Source organism: Grampus griseus (genome assembly GCF_964374135.1).
Source record: "Grampus griseus genome assembly, chromosome: 8".
NCBI classification, from domain to species: domain Eukaryota; kingdom Metazoa; phylum Chordata; class Mammalia; order Artiodactyla; family Delphinidae; genus Grampus; species Grampus griseus.
This window is the reverse complement of record NC_139002.1, coordinates 69,693,008-69,715,103: the sequence shown is the minus strand read 5'-3', so window position 1 is coordinate 69,715,103 and position 22,096 is coordinate 69,693,008. Positions and strand designations below refer to the sequence as shown.

At 36.3% G+C, this 22,096-nt stretch overlaps 1 protein-coding gene and 1 pseudogene across 3 annotated transcripts in view; one reads left to right on the top strand and one right to left on the bottom strand.

The window, feature by feature from the left end:
- The window catches only part of PDE3B (phosphodiesterase 3B), a gene marked incomplete at its 5' end in the record, with an annotated part of 177,321 nt that overhangs the window by 15,545 nt on the left and 139,680 nt on the right, over nt 1–22,096 (bottom strand). For both annotated transcript variants that reach the window (XM_082660946.1, XM_082660947.1), the window contains 5 exons: nt 1,950–2,149; nt 14,796–14,909; nt 17,945–18,056; nt 19,050–19,187; nt 20,262–20,413. In XM_082660946.1, coding sequence (XP_082517072.1) covers nt 1,950–2,149; nt 14,796–14,909; nt 17,945–18,056; nt 19,050–19,187; nt 20,262–20,413 — 716 coding nt within the window. The remainder of the gene's footprint in view (nt 1–1,949; nt 2,150–14,795; nt 14,910–17,944; nt 18,057–19,049; nt 19,188–20,261; nt 20,414–22,096) is intronic.
- LOC309826614 (dynein light chain 1, cytoplasmic-like) lies at nt 2,549–2,919 on the top strand (annotated as a pseudogene). The gene has a single exon. The product of its transcript is annotated as a dynein light chain 1, cytoplasmic-like (transcript).

Sequence of the window (22,096 nt, the reverse complement as noted above, 5' to 3'; positions counted from 1 at the left end):
GCTTCATCTCTTGGCAGTCCTTAACAATGAGAATTTAGAAATAACACATAGTTACTGATTGTGTCCAGACTTCATGTTTGTATTTTGATCAGGACAACAGTTTTGCGTATACAACTTATATAAATTACATTCATGTGTCATTGTTTTCAATTATCTGCATGCAAGACAGGTAACACTAGAATTCACTAACTTGTAATATCCTTGAAGAAGAGGTAATAAACAAGTCTGACTCACCTATACTCAAAGCCAATAAAGAGAGAATGAAAGCAGAGGGTGGAATAGAATAGTAAATAATTTCTGTCTACATGATATCTGATTCAGTAGAAAACTTTCCAAATGTTATCTCTTTTAGTCATATCAGGTACATATTTTGAGGTTCAGAAAGATAAGGGTTACTTGCCTAATGTCACACAGCTAATAGTAGGTAACCAGAAATTAAACTCAGGTCTCTCAATCCGAAGACCAGTACTTTTTCCGCTGTGCCACTACTGCCCAGGTCTGTGACTTGCCATAGGACTAGGATTGTGAAGTGCTAGGCTAGAGAAAATGGGCGTCTGATTCTTGCAGAATGGGACTGCAAATGAGGAAATGTGTTCCTTAGTGGGAAATTTCTCCCAAAGCAATTCTTAGAAAGTGGAAAACTATTAGTATCTAGATTGAAATTCATTTAAAAGTTACCTGTGGAAATCATGAGCTATGAAGAGATGAAGTCTAACTGGAGAAAATGAATTACATAGCACTTTTTTTTTTTTACATAGCACTTTTAATCTTCTCTCTCTCACTGAATTTTGTTCTGGGTAGAGAATCTATCTCCTATATTTTAAGCAGTGGGAGTGTGTCAGAGAAATGAGAAAAGGAACACAGAGAATGGCTATAAAAGATGAAAGAATCAGAACTGAGTTTTGAACACAGAGCAACAAAGTGAGGAAGTAAGATGAATTCAGCAAACAATCATTGACAACTTGCTCTTTGTAAGGCAGGCAGGCAGAAATACAAAGCTGACATTTCAGGAATCACCAGCCTAAACAAAAATTCACAACCACACTAAATTCTGCTTAAAACCAAGTATAGTCATCCCTTAGCATCTGCAGGGAATTGGTTCTAGGACCCCTGCAGATGTTCAAGTCTATTAATAAAATGATGTCGTATTTTCATATAACCTACGCACATCCTCTGTATACTTTAAATCTTCTCTAGATTACTTATAATACCTAATACAATGTAAATAGTTACCAGTGTGCAGCAAATTCCAAGTTTTGCTTTTTTTGGAACTTTCTGGAATTTTTTAAATTTTCAAATATTTTTGATCTGCAGTTGATCGAATCCATGCAGGCAGAAACCCTGGATATGGAGGGCTGACTATCTAGTTCCAAGTCCTAATGTTTAAAGTCATCGCAATTACAATATCCATTTGCTGGGGACTCCTACCTCTCATGCAAATTGTGACCCTAAAGGAATCTTGCACCTTATCAGCTGTACTGAATACAAAAATAATGTACTAGAAGATTTTTTACATATATGAATACATGCAGACCTAAGAGACTGCATATTATGGTATGTCTTAGAGAAAAAAAGAGGACAACAACAAAAATAATAACAGTTCTCAGTCATTATAGCTTTTAGGCATATGAAGGATCTTGCTAGAAGGAAGAGTAAGTCTTACATCTAGTCAAAGTCTTATCAATTTGATCAAAGGCAAAGATATTGACAGCAAAGACTCCAGAATTTCATAAAAGTAGCGAATTACTCTTTCAGGAACATTTTACTTATTTTCCAGCTGAAGATGATTTTTCCCTAATTCTTCAGCACAAGCACATGTCATATCACTGCCGTGTGTTATTATCCAACGGCCAAATGATTCAATTGAAGAATGGTTTACAAAGGGAAATACAGTATGGCTGTAAAATTTCAGAACCACTCCTTAAACTTTCTGAAAAAGTAGTTCCTACCTGAGGGGCATTTGTAGCCACTAGAAATGCATTTGTCCGCCCTGGGTGGTCGTAATCATGCATGGCAGCTGCCACGTACAGAGCCATCAATTCCAATGCAGGAATGTTTGAAGACAGGCAGCCATAGCTCTCATCTGGAATACAGCAACTCCTCGAAGAAATGTAAGCAATTCGCCCAGGGTTAATTCTACCGTTAGAATCTGAGGAACAAGCAAAATAACCCAGCATTACACATAATATCCTCACAAGGAGGCTAAGAAGGAGATTCCCACAGGTAATATCATTATTTATCTTATTTGTTGACTTACCTAAGAAATAGACTCTATTTATAAACATGGACATAAAATAGTATACTATTTCCAACATACATGCTAATAGAGAGGAATACTGTTAAACACGACCCTGAAGTCACTCACTTTACAGGACATGACAGGATTCTCATGATGCTGTTACTCAAGCTAGTGATAATTTTTAAAAACCTCTGATTGATAGATGCACCATGGCTTCAGTAGGGATCGCTACTCTCAAAGGGTCTGAGCCTCGCCAGCCCCTCCCCCAGGAGACCGTTGCAGTGGGCCAGACCCTGCTCTTCGGTAACCATGTGTGACTGAAAGGCTGTGATCAAAAATGCCGATATGTCGGAGGAGATGCAACAGGGCTCGGTGGAGTGTGCTACTCAGGCATTGGAGAAATATAATATAGAGAAGGACATTGCGGCCCATATCAAGAAGCAGTTTGACAAGAAGTATAACCCCACCTGGCACTGCATCGTGGGGAGGAACTTCGGTAGTTATGTGACACATGAAACCAAACACTTCATCTACTTCTACCTGGGCCGAGTGGCCATTCTCCTGTTCAAATCTGGTTAAAAGCATGGACTGTGCCACACACCCAGTGATCCGTCCAAAAACAAGGACTGCAACCTAAATTCCAAATACCAGAGACTGAAATCTTCAGCCTTGCCTAAGGGAACACCTCGATCTTTATTGTGTTGTTTTGTACAGGGCATTCTCTGTACTAGTTTGTTGTGGTCATAAAGCAATTAGCAAAACAGCTTACATTTGTATTTTCTATTCCATACCTCTCTGCCCCATGTTTTTTCTCTTCAAAATCCATTCCTTTAAAGAAATAAATGTGTTGGAGAAGTGTGCGTTTAAAAAAAATACGAAAAAAGCCAAACCTCTGATTTTCTAAACATTTGTTATTTAATGGTTAGATATAATGGCCGGGGTAACAGGAAAAACCAACCTAGAGAATAACATTTCATGAAATAGTATAGAGACTTAGGAATTTAATATATTAACAAAGTAAGCTATTCAACATAGATGCTTTTCAAATCTTATCCAGATAGATTACCTTTCATTTGTAACCCTGACTACAACCCTTCTTCCTCTTCTTTTTCCTTCCATGAAGCCCCTTATAAAATACTGTAAAGAAAAACTATGAAAACTGAAAAGGCATGGAAAACTGAGGAATGACTCAGTCAATATAACTCTTTTTATCTTCTAGTTAGAAACAGTGTTTTCACTATCAGCATTGTGCTTTTGGTGTCCTTAATATCTTACATTTGTTTCTTCCTTTTTTGTAATTGGGTGGCTGTCTCCATTTAGATAGTCACTAGATTGTTTTTGCTAAAGGGATCTTAAAGTATTAAGAAGGAAATAATAAACTATATTGAGAGTAGACAGCAAATAAAACCACAAGGATATTAGAGAGATACTAAATTTCATTGATGTGTTCACCAGTGGAAACTCAGAATAATGCCCTGGCTTGTCAAAGTCCAAAAGGACTTTATCATAATTTAGTTCACTCAATATCTGCAATCACAAGAATGTTTTAACATAATGACTTTAACACACACTACTGATAATTATAAAGATACCTAATTATTTTCATGCTGTTTATATTTTGTATCTAAATAGAGTTTTAGAATTACCCACACTAGAGTTACTTTTAAAAATAATTATAAAAAGTAAAAACAAGACAGTTAAATGTATGGATAAAGATATATTTAATTCTGATAAGATTTTAATTACCAATATCAGAGTCAATAACTTCAATTTTTCCTGCATTATATGCGTTCTGTATTTCCCCTAGAATTTACAATATATACATAAAATATCAAAAATGGCCAAAAAATCCTTTTAAACTCAATAATTACTTAGAATTGACATATTAGGATCTTAATACATTAGTTTGTATATACTTAACATTAGTAGTATAAAAATTAGTAGTATAAAAAAGAAAATAGATGGCAAGGACAACTAAACATAACTACTGTAGATCTCATTTAAAAAGAGGACTCACGGGACTTCCCTGGCGGTCCAGTGGTTAAGACTTCACCTTCCAATGAAGGGGGTGCGGGTTCAATCCCTGATAGGGAAGCTTAAGATCCCACATGCCAAAAAACCAAAACATAAAACAGAAGCAATATTGTAACAAATTCAATACAGACTTTAAAAATGGTCCACATCAAAAAAAAATCTTTAAAAAATTAAATAAATAAAAGCAGGCCTCAGTAAAAGGCATCCAGATTGAAAAGGAGGAGGTAAAACTACCTCTATTTGTAAATGACATGATTGTATACAGAAAAATCCTAAAAAATCCACTGGAAAACTATTAGAACTAATAAATGAGATCATAAAGGTTGCAGGGTACAAGATCAGTATGCAAAAAATCAATTTTATTTCTTCACACTCGGAATGAATAATCAAAAAATGAACCCAAGAAAGCAATTCCATTTACACTAGCATCAACAAGAATAAAACACTTAGGAATAAATTTAACAAAAGAAGTGCAGAACCAGTATTCTGAAAACTAAAAAATATTGTTGAAAGAAATTAAAGAAGACTTAAATAAGTAGAAAAATACCCATGTTCATGGTTCAGGAGACTTAATATTGTTAAGATAGCAATACTCCCCAAAATGATCTATGGTTCAACACAATCCCTACCAAAATCCCAGCTGGCTTTTTTGGTACAAGAGATATATAAGCTGGCCCTAAAATTCATATGGAAATGCAAGAGATCCATATTAGCCAAAACAATCTTGAGAAAGAAGAATAATTTCGAAGTTTACTACAAAGCTTTAGTAACAAAGATTGCGTGGTACTGGCATAGGATAGACACATAGATCAATGGAATAGAATTGAGAGTCCAGAAATAAATCCTCATATATATGGTCAATTGCTCTTGGACAAGCGTGCCAAGACCTCGTTGAGAGCCAACTATGCCCTGCGTGATGCAAGGCACTTTCATACATGTTGTTTCATTTAATGCTCACATCTTAAAAGGTAGAAACTGACTTCATAACATTTAAGAGCCAACCATGTACAGAATATATAAAGAAAATTTTTCAACAAATGGTGCTGGGACAACTAGATATCCATGTGCTAAAGAATGAATGTTGGACCTCTTCCTTATTTCATCCCCCGAAATTAGCTCCAATGGATCCTAGACCTAAACTTAAGAGCTAGCTATAACTATGAAACTCTTGGAAGAAAACATAGTAAATCTTCATGACCTTGAGTTACACAAACCCCTCTTAGATATGACACCAAAAGCATGAGTAATGAAAGAAAAAATAAGATAAACTTCATCAAAATTAAAAGCTTCTGTGCTTCAACAGACACCATCAAAAAACTGCAAAGACGACACAATGTGAGGAAATAGCAAATCATAAATCTAATAAGATACTTGTATCCAGAATATATAAAGAACTTCTACAACTCAGTAATGAAAAGACAAATGACCAAATTTTTAAATGGAAAAAGAAGATATACAAATGGCCCATAACAACATGAAAAGATGCTCAATGTCATTCGCTATTAAGGAAATGTGAATCAAAAAACCCACAATGAGATACCACTTCACACCTACTAGAATGGCTATCAAAAAGATAGATAGATAATAACAAGAAATTGGAACCTTCATAAGTTGTGTGTGGGAATGTAAAATAGTGCAGCCACTTTGGAAAATAGTTTGGCAGTTCCTCCAAATGTTAACCACAGAGTCACCTTATGACCCAGTAATTCCATAAAACTAGGTATATGGCCAAGAGAAATGAAAACATATACCCACACAAAAGCTGGTAGAATATTCATAGCAGCATTATTCATAACACCCCAAAAGTGGAAAGAACCCAAATTTCCATCAACTGCATACTGACTGGTAGAAGAGTGAGAAAGAGGCAGAAAAAAAAATGCTTAATATATAAAATAAATATCAATATATATCAAAGCAATGAGGAAAATACATGGCTATTATAGACTTCATTTCTGTGACTGGTCACATAGCTGTGTTTGGGATTCAATCATTTTCTTATTTCACTACCCATCCCTCATTCCCTTTTTGCTCAGCCAGCATCTCTACTGATTATGGTTCTTTGCCCAGTGGGATGACCCATACTTTCAGGGGTCTGTACTATTAGTGACCCTTATGGCACTGGATTACTGCAGTTTTTCATTATCTTTTGTCACTGGACATAGGAGTACCAAAAAGGTCAGAGAATCCCCTGGGTTCCTAACATACATCCTCCCATGTGTAGTAGGAACCCTATTTTTTCTTGATAATGAAGATCAGACCGGATCAATCACCTGACCTTGTACAGAATCCTCCTCCTGTCTACTGGTTCAAAGGCACGGAGAACACAAAGTGGCCAGATGGCAGTCTCAGTTTACAGTTTCCCTTTTATGTGTCCTCTATTGAAAGCATTTTTCCTTGGGAACTAAGGTGTGTAAGCCAAGTTTTTGTTTGTTTTGGTGGGGGTTGGGGGAGAAGCAAAAATTTTCTAAGTGGATCGTTTGAGGTAACAGAAAAAACCCTCCTAATCCCACTCTTTGATTCACAGATTTGTGTATTCTTGAAATAGGAGAAATGGTACCATATACTGGTCACTGGTTCAGAAAATAAACCACATTTTGTGGGACAGCACCTTAGCCCCACAAAATGTTTTCACCTAACAGGTGCCCCAACTGAGTCTTCAATATGTCATTCTCTCAGGCCAGCTGTGGGATGATAAAGTTCATGAAAAGATCAGTAAATTCTGTGAGCATGAGCCCAGTGCAACAATCTTTTGAGGCAAAAATGAGTTCCTTGATATGCAATACTGTATATAATAAGCCAATGGTGAATAAGGCATTCACTAAGTTCATAGATGGTGACGGTGAAGCACTATAGACAGTAAAGGTAAATCCATACACAGAGTAAGTGAGAACAAAAGTTGTCTCTTCTATAAGGCAAGGGATCCAATATAATCAACCTACTACTACCAGATAGATGACTGGATATTCCCCCAGGGAATGGTGCTATATCAAGGGCTCACCATTGGTTTCTCCTATTGCCAAGCTGGGCACTCAACAGAAGCCAGGGTCCGGTCAGCCTCAGTGAGAGGAAGTCCGTGTTGCTAAACCCATGCATAATCTCCATTCTTGCCATCTTGGCTATTGTGTTTATAAGCCCACCAAATGAAAACGGGAGTAGCTAAGGAAAGAGTCTGATTGATAATCAAGAGAAGGGGTCATTTTGACTACCTGATTATTGAGAGCCTCTTTTGCAGGGAATGCTCTTTGGGAAGTGTATTAGTTAGGGTTGTACAGAGAAGTGGAACCAACAGTGTGTGTGTTTGTGTGTGAGAGTGTGTGTGTGTGTGTGTGTGTGTGTGTGTGAGAGAGAGAGAGAGAGAGAGAGATTTTAAGGAATTGGCTCATGCGAATATGGAGGCTGGCAAGTCCAAAATCTGCAGTATGGGCTAGCAGACTGAAGAACCAGGTAAGAGTCAATGCTGCAGTTCAAGTATGAAGGCTGTCTGCAGGCAGAATTCCTCCTTTCTGGGGGGAAGTCAGTCTTTGTTCTATTAAAGCCTTCAACTGATTGGATGAGGCCCACCCACATTATGGAGAGCAATCTGCTTTACTCAAAATCCACTGATGAGTTAATCTCATCTAAAATACAGCCTCACAGAAACATCCAGAAAAATATTTGACCAAATGTCTGAGCACCATGGTTCAACCAAGTTGACACATAAAATTAACCATTACAGTAAGCATTCACATGGGAAACAGATATCCTCCACTCGGAGAAGTCTAGCCACAAATCTCTTTCCCAGAACTCCTTATCACCAATTTTCCAATCTTCTTCCTTCTAAAACTCTAAGTATCCAAGCAAGCTATTACCCACGGGCCATGTATCTGTGTAGACCCTTTCTCCTGGTCATCTCTCTCTCTAGGCCAAATAAACAAGCAGATTTACTGCTTGATGTTCTGCCTACTGATTGGATTTACCTTCCCCTTTTTATCCTTCAAAGGATAGCTTTGAGAGTCTATAAAGCTGTAGTCATCCACTTTCAGGAGGTACTGACTGGTATATGGGACAGAACAATCTAGAAACCAGGTCTTTTCTCCTTCAGTCACCCGGTCATGGGTAATTCCCCATGAGGCCATATGGATTAAGGAAGAGTGCCAACGTATTAGCAATAGCTGCCATAGGAATCTGAGTTCATATTTGGAGTCTCCTGTTCCTTCAGGGGCAGCTCAAAACTAACCTTGTATTTAATATTTCCTCTTGATGATTGAGTGCTACTGTACATGCCAACTTTAGGAGAGTCAGAGGGCCCAAGTTTAGGACAGGCAGGTCATGTGGTAACTTAGTGCACATGGTCAAATATTCAAACTCTATCAGAGCCCAGTAACAATCTAGCAGCTGTTTTACAAAAAGAACAGTTATCCGAGGAAGAAGGATGGGCACTGCCTCAAAATCCTAAGGGCTTATACTATGATTCCCTTGTAGTGATCTTCTATAACTCCACAGAGGATCCCTACCTGCCAAAGACACTCTGAAAACTGCTGATGTGTTGAGGGTCATATTGCCAAGTGTCCAAGCAGCTTACACTACCCTGAAACTGCTTCACATGATTCTCCTGCTCTGAGTTGCACATAAAATTCGTAGCCTTACAGTTCATGGGTTGGAGCAGCAGTACTGAGATATTGTAAATTTGCCTTTCGAATCCAAAGAGCACTCTAGGTAGAGAATTCAAAATAATTGTCCCTAACCTTGGAGAGGATACCTCAACATATCCTAGACCACCAGATTCCTAATAACTTCACTGAGGTAGCAAATCTCTGAATTTTTGTGCAAGTTCTCTCATTTCTCTTCCTCTGGCACTCTTATCAAGGTATCTAGGATATTTGTTACATCTTGCACAGTAGAGCTATTCAGCATTATCTGGTCATTATACTGGACCACTTTGATACCTTATGGGACTAGGCTAGATTATAACAGAATGGGAGACTTGATATAGCCCAGAACTAGGATGATGAAAGTGTACTGCTATGCCTGCCAGATGAGAAAGTAAATGTCTTCTTGTGGATTTTGCTAACAGGTATAAAAAAAGACACATTTCTCCAGATTAACAGCTGTGTACCAAATAGGATGAGTGGGGTTGACTTATTCAAAAATTCTTATCTGGAACAGCTGTGACAACTGGAGTCACCACCTGATGAAGTTTAGAATAACCCACCATCATTTTTCAAGATCCATTCATCTTGTGTAAAAGCTAAAGTACCACAGGTCAAATAGCATGTGATGGAAGTCACCACTCCTGCATTTATTAAGCATTCGATGGTGGCACTAATTTTGCAGTCCATCCAGAAACAAGGTACTGCTTTGGTTCACTATTTTGCTAGAATGAGGCAGTTTCAGGAGATTTCACTTGACCCCTCCCACCATGATGGTCCTCTCTGCAGAGATCAAGGAATTAATGGAGAGATTCTGCCAGTTGCTAAATATGTTTATTCCAACTGTGCATTCCCAAAATGGGTGGGTTCAGGGAACTACCACTATGAGATGGACCCAGGCCAAAAGTCCTTTTATCATCTAAATTCCGTAAGCCCCTACTATGATTGGTGGGCCAGTGTGGTAGTTTACCCTCCAGGAGTTAGCGTTGCAATGTATTTCTCAACACTGATGAAGGGGGACACTTCTGAGGGACATGGTTAGGTATGGGTGGGAAGACTACATGACCAATCCATTTCAATATCCTATCAGTGTAAGCCTTTGAATTCCTTCCTCCACAGTATATCAGGAAGTTGTGACACCTCAATTTCTCTTCATGCCTAGATTTCAGACAATGAATGGAGCAAACTGTTAGGGCCACTGCCGAACACTCAAGCTAATGCCCTGAATCCAGAATCTCTAATAGGTACACCTATATCAATAAATTCAGAATGATCAACCATTACCTTCCTTTCCCTTGCTGTAACACTTTAAATCCATTCCCACATATATTCCTCAGGTTTCTGCCAATATAAATTTAGGAAATTATTCTGGTGTTCAGACTTAGATCCTGGCAGATATGAGTTTAATTATGGATCACAAAGAAATGAGAGGTGGTGGGACTGGATTTAGAGGTGAAATAACATTCCCCTACAAGTCAAGAATCTCAGGTGAGGTTGTTACAAGGTCTTCAGGCAACCAACACAAGGAGAAATGATTGTTTCTCAGCAGGGAGGTACAGCAAGATTTGAGGGGTTCAGGGTAATCAGATTTACTGAAATCTACTCAAATATTCCCCTTCCAGTTAGTTATCAGGGTCCTTTCTTTCCCAATTGATACCGTAGTTCTAACATAAGAGGCTTAGTGAGGCCGTGAACTCAACTTGAATTGTATTTCAGGTAACTTCAGGATCAGACTTTGGATTATGTTTTCAGTAGTTATGATCCTACTACTATAAAAATTAAGGAATCTTTTAGCTATCTGGTTCTCTAACCATTCATTTAAACTCTAAACGTGTCATTTCATTTCTTTTTTTTTATTGAAATATAATTGACACAAAGCACTGTGTAAATTTAAGGTATACAAGGTGTTGATTTGATACATTTGTATACTGCAATACGATTACCACCTGGAGCATTAGCTAACACCTCACTACACCACATAACTATCATTGCTTTTTTGTGGTGAGAACAATTAAGATCTAGTCTCTCAGCAACTTTGAGCTTTATAATATAGTACTGTTGACTATAATCATTATGCTGTGCGTTAGCTCTCCAGAACTTGTTTATCTACTAGTTCCAAGTTTGTACCCTTAAACAACATATCACCAATTCCCTCACTCATGGCCTGTTTTTACAAGTTCAACATTTTTAGATTCCATACATAAGTGATATCGTAAAGTATTTGTCTGACATTTCATTTAGCATAATAATGCCCTCAAGCCCATCTGTGTTGTTGAAAATGGCAGGATTTCCTTCTTTCTCATGGCTGAATAATATTCCATTGTGTGTGTATACACACACACACACACACACACACACACACACACATTCTTTATCCATTCATCCATTGACAGACAAGTTATTTCCATGTCTTGGCTATTGTGAATAATGATGCAATAAACATGGGAGTGTGTATATCTCTTTAAACTTCTGTTTTCATTTCCTTTGGATATATACCCAGAAATTGCTACTTCATATGATAGTTCTATTTTTATTTTTTTGAGGAATCAAAATCTCCATACTGTGTTCACAGTGGCTGAACCAATTTACCTTCCCTTCAACAGTGCACAAGTGTTCCCTTATATCCACATCCTGCCCAAGACTTACCTCTTGCCTTCTTGATGACAGCCATTCTAACAAGTGTGAGGTGATATCCCATTGTGGTTTTTTTTTTTTTGGCAGTACGCGGGCCTCTCACTGTTGTGGCCTCTCCCGTTGCAGAGCACAGGCTCTGGACGCGCAGGCTCAGCGGCCATGGCTCACGGGCCAAGCCGCTCTGCAGCACGTGGGATCTTTCTGGACCGGGGCACGAACCCGCGTCCCCTGCATCGGCAAGTGGACTCAACCACTGCGCCACCAGGGAAGCCTCCCATTGTGGTTTTGATTTACATTTCCCTGATGATTAGTGAGGCTGAGTACCTTTTCATGTACCTGTTGGCCATTTGGATGTCTATTTTGTTTCTCTGCCCATTTTTAAAAATTGGATTGTTTTTTGGTTATTGAGTTGTACAAGTTCTTTATGTATTTTGGATATTAACCCCTTACCCAGTATATGGTTTGCAAATATTTTCTCCCATTCTGAGGGTTGCATTTTCATTTTTTAAATTGTTTCCTTTGCTGTGTAGAAGCTTTTTAGTTCGATGTAGTCACACTTGTTTATTTTTGCTTTTGTTGCTTATACTTTTGGTGTCATCATTTTTTTTTCTATTAATTCTCCATTGCAATCAGAATAAGGCAGCACATCCCATAGTCCTTATAGTCTTTGTTTCTACCACAATTTTACATTTCAACAGCTACTTGGTCTCCCAAAGGAAGCTTCGTCTTCTACACATACTTGATTCCATAATATTGTGTATAAGGACTTATAGCATTGCTAGTAAGAACTCAGGAGGAAGTAAGGTGCATGGAAGAGAAAACAGGCATTGCCTTAGGGAATACTTAAATCATCTTGAACAGGCTGGTGGTAGAAAACTGCTGTCAAGGGCAGTGCCAGTGAGGGCTCAGAGGAACCCATAATTGGAAACTAGAGGAAAGAGGATCATTGTCAATATAGCAGCAGAAAGCTTAGTCGAATTGTGTGCTGCGTATGTGGAATAAAAAACTTGTAAACAATGACCTTAGATATTTAGCTGAGGAGATTTCCAAGGAAAGTATTAAAGATATATAGCCAGGTTTCTTACTGTTTGAAATAAAATGCAAGAGAAAAATGAGGGAGAACTGTTAAGCAAAACGGGTCCAGGACTTGATAATTTGGGAAATTCTCAACCTGTTCAGACTGCAAAAAATATTAAAAGTAGGAGGTGCACTGTCAGGAATGTGTACTCTGGACAGAAAACCAACATTGTAGCTGTACCACTTTTTGCTAATTCTTTTGAAGGATGAAAAGGTCAGGGTCTGAGACAGACTTGAAGATACAACGCTGATGTCTTTGAAGAAGGGGCCATGAGCCATGGAATGCAGGTGGCTTGCAGAAGTTGGAGGGGGCAAGGAAACATTCCACACCATGTGGCATGTAGGAACTCATGCCCCCTGCACTGGGAGTGCAGAGTCCTAAACACTGGACTGCCATGGAATTCCCCAAATTTGTATTGTTTTAAGCCACTAAGTCTGTGGTAATTTGTTACAGCAGCAATAGAAAACTAATACAGATTTTGGCACTCGGAAGTAGGGTGTTGCTGTAACAAATACCTAAAAAATGTGAAAACAGCTTTGGAATTGGGCAGTGGGAGAAGGCTGGAAGAATTTTGAAGAGTGTGATAGAAAACAAAAGATATTAATCAATATATTCAAGAAGTTCAGTGAACCCCAAATAGGATGAATACAAAGAATATCATCTGAGTGCATCATAGTCAAAATGTTAAAAACCAATAGCAAAGAGAAAAGGGACATAATACTTTCAAGGAGAAAAAAGACTTATGGCTGATTTGTCAACAGAAACTATAGAAGTCAGAAGATGAACCCAGAGGTATCTACAAATGTGCTGAAATAAGAAAACATTATTCTAAGACAAAATAAATACATCTATAGGGACTTGCCTGGTGGCACAGTGGTTAAGAATCCACCTGCCAATGCAGGGCACACGGGTTTGAGCCCTGGTCTGGGAAGATCCCACATGCTGTGGAGCAACTAAGCCCATGCGCCACAACTACCGAGCCTGCGCTCTAGAGCCCGCGAGCCGCAACTACTGAGCCCACGTACCACAACTGCTGAAGCCCGCACGGCTAGAGCCTGTGCTCCGCAACAAGAGAAGCCACTGCAATGAGAAGCCCGTGCACCACAACAAAGAGTAGCCCCTGCTTGCCCCAACAAGAGGAAGCCAGCATGCAGCAATGAAGACCCAATGAAGCCAAAATAAATAAATAAATAAAAATTTAAAAAAATACATCTGCAAACAAAAAGGCTGAAGAAAATGATCTCTGATGGAAGCACGGAACTACTGGAAGGAAGGAAGAGCTCTACAAAAGAGTATGGATGGCAGACAAAAATGAAGCAGTGACATAAGGCAAATCCATCAAACAATGGCAGTACTTTAAACCACCAAAGAATGTAAAGCAGCGGCTAAGATTATATCACATTTACACTGATTAGTATGGTAATATTTCTCAGGCATTTGTAACTACGTAAATTCTGTCCTGATTTGTGTGTGTGTGTGTGTGTGTGTGCATGTGTGTATTTTATTGGAGCATTTCTCCTCTTTTTTTTTAATTTTTAAAAATTTTGGCCACACAGCTTCTGGGATCTCAGTTCCCTCACCAGGGATTGAACCCAGGCCACAGCAGTGAAAGTGCCGGATCCTAACCACTAGACCACCAGGTAATTCCCGTCTCCCCTCTTTTATAAACTAGAATGAGAGAGCCATGAATGTTATAATTCATTATATTTGTATAAATAGTTACATTTATGAGGAAACAAAATTTGAATGTTAACAAGTTCTTTAATATTATTATTTAAATACTTATATGAAGATTTTAAACATGTCCACTTTTGTTAGGAATGTCATATATTTTAAATTTACATGATACACCTAAAACAAAAAAACTAAGAATTGAAAGAAAAGCAAATAAATGATTATCGTAATATTCAGGATACTGGCTACCTCAGTGAAGAAGGCAGCACTGTGGGACACAGAAAAGAAACATGGTAGGTTGAGTAGTACTGAATCTTAACCTCACTTTTAAGACGGGTAGTGGGTTTCCTAATTTGCATGTCATTATTCTTCAAAATTTACATAGTCCTTTATATATACCAAAGTTTACTTAATAAAACTTTTAAGAGAACAGAGATAATGAAATGAGATAGTATGATTTATTATTCCTAATCAAATAATTAAAGGAAAGATTTATAGAAGGAAGTACCTGTTTCATTTCCCGCTCCATGATCATTGTGGATCTGCTGTAAACCAGGAATTGGCCGTGTTGTCAGATACCAAACAGCATGTAGGACATCTGTGGCATGTATACGATTGTGATCTAAAGTCACCAAAATGTTTTATAAAAATGATCATTCTGTTATTTTTAACATAGGACATTTTAAAAAGTACTTTCTAGTCATACTGTATCCTCATAAATAAAATATACGGCTTAGAATAATTTCCAACAATTATGTTTTTGTTTCATCTTATTTTGTAAAAGTTTATTGATGTGTTAAAAAGCTTTCTTTTAAAAACTTTCACATATACTATGAAAACATATTAGAGGGGTCAAAGAAAAGGCAGCATTACCAGGGCTAATTTACTTAAGGTTGCTTTTTTTTTTTTCTGGCCAGTCTGCGAGGCTTGTGGGATCTTAGTTCCCAAACTAGGGTGGGTCCCTGCAGTGAAAGTGCCAGGGAAATCCCTACAGTTGCTTTTTGTGACTTTTAAAATTCCTTAAAAAAACTACAAATAGAACTACCATAAGACCCAGCAATCCCACTACTGGGCATATACCCTGAGAAAACCATAATTCAAAAAGAGTCATGTACCAAAATGTTCATTGCAGCTCTATTTACAATAGCCAGGAGATGGAAACAACCTAAGTGTCCATCATCGGATGAATGGATAAAGAAGATGTGGCACATATATACAATGGAATATTACTCAGCCATACAAAGAAATGAAATTGAGCTATTTGTAATGAGGTGGATAGACCTAGAGTCTGTCATACAGAGTGAAGTAAGTCAGAAAGAGAAAAACAAATACCGTATGCTAACACATATATATGGAATTTAAGAAAAAAAAAATGTCATGAAGAACCTAGGGGTAAAACAGGAATAAAGACACAGACCTACTAGAGAATGGACTTGAGGATATGGGGAGGGGGAAGGGTAAGCTGTGACAAAGTGAGAGAGTGGCATGGACATATATACACTACCAAACGTAAAATAGATAGCTAGTGGGAAGCAGCCGCATAGCACAGGGAGATCAGTTCGGTGTTTTGTGACCACCTAGAGGGGTGGGATAGGGAGGGTGGGATAGGGAGGGTGGGAGGGAGGGAGACGCAAGAGGGAAGAGATATGGGAACATACGTATATGTATAACTGATTCACTTTGTTATAAAGCAGAAACTAACACACCATTGTAAAGTAATTATACTCCAATAAAGATGTAAAAAAAAAATTTAACTTAAAAATATGCAAATAGTGTCTCGGTTATGGAGACCCATGTTTGCAAACAAAACAATTTCTGCACAAAGGCACATAGAACAGTTAAAAATTCTGGATACTTGGACAGCCACCTCGCCAGATAAGAAATAACTCTCTCAGGCCTGCTATAAGGATTACATGTTAAAAGGTATATACCTTTATATAAACATCCAGAATAGTGTCTGACGTGTAGTATATGATCAGTAAAACACTGGTTTACTGAAATACCACTATGTGAAAAGGCAAGACCTACAAGTGAAACCCAGTTTTGCTATTTCCAGATTTATGATCTTGGAAAAGATCCTTCTGAATTTTTACTTCTCACCTGTAAAAGGTAGATAATACAACCTTTCCAACAAAGATTAAATGAGATAACCTTTGTGAATCTAATGATTATAGTCACAGCTGATGTTTCAACAAATATTTAATGTGTACCTTCCATGTAGCATTAGCAAATGATACAATACTGAATGTTTAGACTATAGATATGATGTCAACCCACTAGGAGCTTATTATTAATACAATCATGACCTTTTATTGACCATTTACTATGTGCCATGAATTTTGATATGTGCTTTACATTATTATCACTACCTATGGGGTAGGTACTATTGTTATTCCCATTTATAAATTTGGAACCTAAAATTTAGAAAAGTTAGGTCCCAGTGACTTTGTTTTTTTTGGCTGCTCAGCACGGCACGTGGGTGCGTGGGATCTTAGTTCCCTGACCAGGGATCAAACCTGTGCCCCCTGCAGTGGAAACACAGAGTCCTAACCAATGGACTGCCGGGGAATTCCCCAGAGACTCTTGTCTTAACCAATATATCCTAATTGGAGGTGACCGTGAAAACTCCCCACCATGGCTTTCTTTTTTCAATCCCCCTGCCCTTGAAGTCCACCTTAAAATATCACTTTATTCCATTTATAAAATTCAGCCACTTTTCAAAATGCCTACTTTGTAAGTGGTAATTATAGTACATATAACACACATTAAATTATTAAGCATCACCATTATTTATGAGGCCAATTTAAGAATAATTTGCTCTCTCTATATTTCCCAAAAGTGTGTCCACCTGGAGGTAAACTGTAGAATGATCAACACATAAAATTGTACCTTTTCCTAATATAAAATTAAAATTCTATTGTATCATAAAATCAAGTAGCCATTAAAAATTATTCCACAGGGAATTCCCTGGCGGTCCAGTGGTTAGAACTCCTTGCTCTCACTGCCGAGGACCAAGGTCAATCCCTGGTCGGGGAACTAAGATCCCACAAGCCATGTGGCCAAAAAACAAACAAAATTATTCCACAAATCAGGACACAGTTAAAAAACGAATTCTATGGATAAATTTTAAACATTTTAAAGTAAAGAAATTTATGAAACTCATGACTTAAAATTACCAAACATTTGAAAAGGTACTCATATGAATAATTGTTAACATAGAAAGATGTATACTATATTTCATGAAAAAGCAGATTATAAATAGGTATTACGATTCACTTCATAAAAAATAAGTACGTATAAGAAAAGGTCTTGAAGGATATATACCAAAGTGGGTTTTTTTGGGTTTTGTTTTTAATTTTTTGGCTGCACCGCATGGCCTGTGGGATCTTAGTTCCCTGACGGGGCATTGAAACCACACCCGGTGCATTGGGAGCATGGAGTATTAACCACCAATCCTCCAAGGAAGTCCCTTACCAAAATGTTAACAGTAGTCAGTTAACTCTGGGTAGGAGGATGTAGATTTTCTTTTTAAATTACTATCTTCCAACTTTTCCAAACATGCAATTTTAAAAGTGTTTAAGGGACTATCTGAAGGGAATTTATAAAGAATTTCAAACCAGTATTATTTCAACTTAAATCATATATTTTAATACTTACAAGGAATGTCTCGATAACCATTTTCTAATGCATGAAAGTAGTTCATGAATTGTAGAGTAGGAATTTTAAATATCTCCAATAAGCCAGTGTCTTGAAATAGGGTATACATAACCTACATGTTAATGAAAAGAAAGTTTGCTTTAAAAATCGGAATTTCTATTTCTAGTTGAATATGTTTTTGTGATTTGCATTTGGGAAAGTTAACCATGTATATGCCTTTAACTTAAGTAATTTATTAAAAACTTCCCTATAGTGAATTCTTTCCGAAATATGAAAAAGGAAGATACTGCCCTAAAGCCCTTGAAAACCAAAGAATGATTATAATATCATGTCCCAGTTTTGAAATTTTTCCACTCTTCCCTTTAGCTTTTCATTCACAATTTATTGAAAGGCATATGAATTGTATTCTATTCTAGTCCTAGGTGTTAAAAGAAGTCAGAACAATATATTTATCACATTTCTGTCCCTAAAGAATTCAATGTGATAAATTGTGTGTCCTCCACATAATTTATCTTTATGTTCTCACATTTCATAAATAAGATGCTTTGGAGTTAATGAGAGTAGTATTTCAGGACGGTTAATCTGATGCTGCTGTGTGGACCCACCAGGAAGAACTTTGAGTCTGGGAGGTAAAATGGAAATATTTTTCCATGGTTCTAGCATGAAATGGACCATTTGGCCTTGGGTAAAGCACAGGGAGGACCGGTAAAAACGACGAAGCATAAGTTTCAGTCCAAAGAACTAGATCACCTTTCATGTCCTTTTCAACCTCAAGATTTAATAAAAAGTAAATCTTTATTACTTCTTTAGTGTAAATTAAATCCCATTATTATGGGCAAATAAACTACTTTTCATATAAATATATATATAATTATGAAATACTTTATATACATAATAATATATTTGTTTATATATATATGGGTTTATATATCCAGGTTTCTCTTTTCAAATTTTCTACTGAAAATTTCATTTGTGAAAAAAAATAATTCAATGAACAATGTTGAACTTGTACCTAAACCAATATTATACATCTTTAGATTTTGCTTTTTATAAAGATTCAAGAAAAAAGTAACTTATAATAAAGCAGTAGGGGTTTGAAACAAACCTGACTGAGGATCCTTCCTGATTTCTCTCCCATGTTTTCTACAAGTTCAAAAATTTGAAAATTCCAGTTACTCATATTTTCTATTAATGAGTCATAATCTTCTATTAAAATCAGGTCCCGTGATGCTTCTTGTTCAATCTGTACATGTAGGGGAAAAAAAAAAAACCAAACCAACTTAACCTTACTTTTTATAAATATTGTTAAATCCATAGCTAAATGAGAACACTTATAAATGAACACTATAAAAATGGTCAATATTATTTTCTATAATGGTTATTCTCAAATATAAACTGTACTTCCTATTAATTCTCTTTGTAGAATGTTATCTTCAGACAAATATAAACATGTCTTCTAGGTATCAAAAGACTTATTGGTCTTTACACTACTTTTATAAATAAAACTATTATATTTCCAAAACACTACACAAATCTAAAATCCATTATTTTCATTTTGGAAGTTACAGGTATCAAAGGATAATAGACAGAAACTTAAACTGACATTTATTACTAGGATAACTTCCCAAAAGAAATGGATGGTTTTTTTTTCCTAAAAAGCTTAGATTTTGAACTTTAAGAACAAAAACAATATTAAGAACAAAAAAACCCCTACAATTATAAGTAGGTTATTTTCATTGTTTTTAATGACTATGCACATACTTTATTTTTTCATATTTTAACACATACAATGAAAAAAAATCAGCATAGAAAGTAATATATTGACTATACAACCAAATAAATGTGTCCATTTTAAAATGAACGCACTTAGTTATTCTAGGATGATGAGTTTAAAAGTAATTATTTTTAACCGAAGGTTTTCTTTCTTTTTTTTGTTTTTAATTGGGGTATAGTTGATTTACACTGTTGTGTTAGTTTCAGGTGTACAGCAAAGTGATTCAGTTATACATATACATATATCTATTCTTTTTCAGATTCTTTTCCCATATAGGTTATTACAGGATATTGAGTAGCATTTCCTGTGCTATATTGTAGGTCCTGGTTGTTTATTTTATATATAGTAGTATGTATATGTTAATCCCAAACTCCTCATTTATTTAAAGAAACTCTATTTTCAGGTGTTAATAGTGACTTTTCAGTAAAAAAATTTTTTAAATCATTATATTAAAAACCTTGTTCTGGGCAAAAATAATAAGCTTAGTACTAACTAATAATATATTTCACCTTTACATAATCATATTGAAAATTTATCTTTTACATTTGGTTGCTCTTCATTCTGTGCCTCTTCTTTTAGGTGATTATCACCTTCCCAAAGTAATTTTCTGCAGTCTCTGTTCTCTGTTTCCACTTCTTGTTGAGCTTCCGTAAGGTTGAATGATGCTTTTGAGAAAACGGTATTGTCTTCATCACCTTTCAAAAAGTATTTAAAGTAATAAACAAGAATAAAACATGTCCTATATGAACAGTTTTATAAGAAAAATTTGTAAAAAGTATTCAGATAAATCGAACCATACTGGCCTTCAATCTAAATTAATGACACAGTTAAGTTGTATCTTGCTGGACCAGTTGGCCCAGGTACCTTGTGCTCAGGCAATATTTCACCTGATATAGCTACTCATGGATGAAAGAGAGAGTGGAAATTCATTATAAAAGTGAGAAAATGTCAGTCCCTCTCAGTAGGAAATTTTTTTAAAACCAATTTCATGTAAACTACTTCTAATACCTGAAATTGAGTTTTGGATATGAAAATTCTAAACTCATAATTATGGATGAGATTAAGGCACATCTAAAAATTAGAACAATGTTATGAATTGTGAGTTATTTCTCTACCAATGTGATTAATAATACTCTTTTTCCCAAATTACATGGAAAAGGGAAGCAACATTGGTAGCTACATTTCATTCACTCATATGCAAAAGAATATTCATACTCATTCTATTTGTAATATGCTAACCAGGAAACTTTCCCCAAACACATCAACAGTAGAATAAACAAACTGTAGTGTATTCACACAATTGAACACTACAGAGCAAACAGAAGAAACTACAATCACATGCACCAATATGGATGATTTTTAAAAATACAATGTCAAGTGAAGGAAGCCAGACACAAAGGTATATACTCTGCAATTCTCTTTATGAAAAGTTCAAAAACATATCAAAATTGACACACATGAGTATTGAAAGACAGGATAAACATTATCTTTGGGGGAGGTTCCTGGAAGTGGGGCATGAGAGGAGGTGCTGGTAATATTTTGTTTGTTGATCTGGGTGCTGACTACATATGTATATTAGATGTATGAAAATTCATCAAGCCACAGACCTAGGATTTATTTATTTTTCAATATGTAGGGATTTTTTAAAGTAAAAGTGTTTTTAAGAGTACTCATTCGAGTTGACTTTCAGAAGAACTAGGCTGGTTGGTTGGTTGATTGATTTATTTATTTCTATTGAAGTCTATCTGATTTACAGTGCTGTGCCAATCTCTGCTGTACAGCAAAGTGACTCAGTTATACACATATAGATGTTCTTTCAGAAGAACTAGGTTTAAATCCTGATTTTTGTACTTAATAATGGCAAGCTTTTCCCCCTGTAGAATGTGGATAATAACACCTATTTTACTAGATGGTACACATAATAGTTGATCAATAACTGTCAGTCAAATCTGAACCTAACACACTGAATATACTAAAAAATCATTAACTGATCATGATCAGGAAGTATTACCCTTTGGAAAATATTACTTTTCAAATGTTTCCAAATGAACACACTTTAAGAAAATTAAAAAATTCAGATTATTCAACTGTTCTTGGTAAGTTAAGGCACTAACTACAATTATGTTCTAAAATAGCTGTCAATCCAAAACTTGTTGACATTTGAAGTACATGATTTACTTTTTAACGATCTAAATTCCTAATAACTATATCTTACAGATAATAAGAAAAACAGATGAAATAAATATAGCAATTTCTTCTCCAAAGATGTCCACAGTACTATCTCTTATCCCACATGCATTCTTTTGAAATGTATTCTTATTGCTCCATCAAGAGAGCATTTATTTCCCAACCCCCTGGAATCTGGACAGGCCACATGA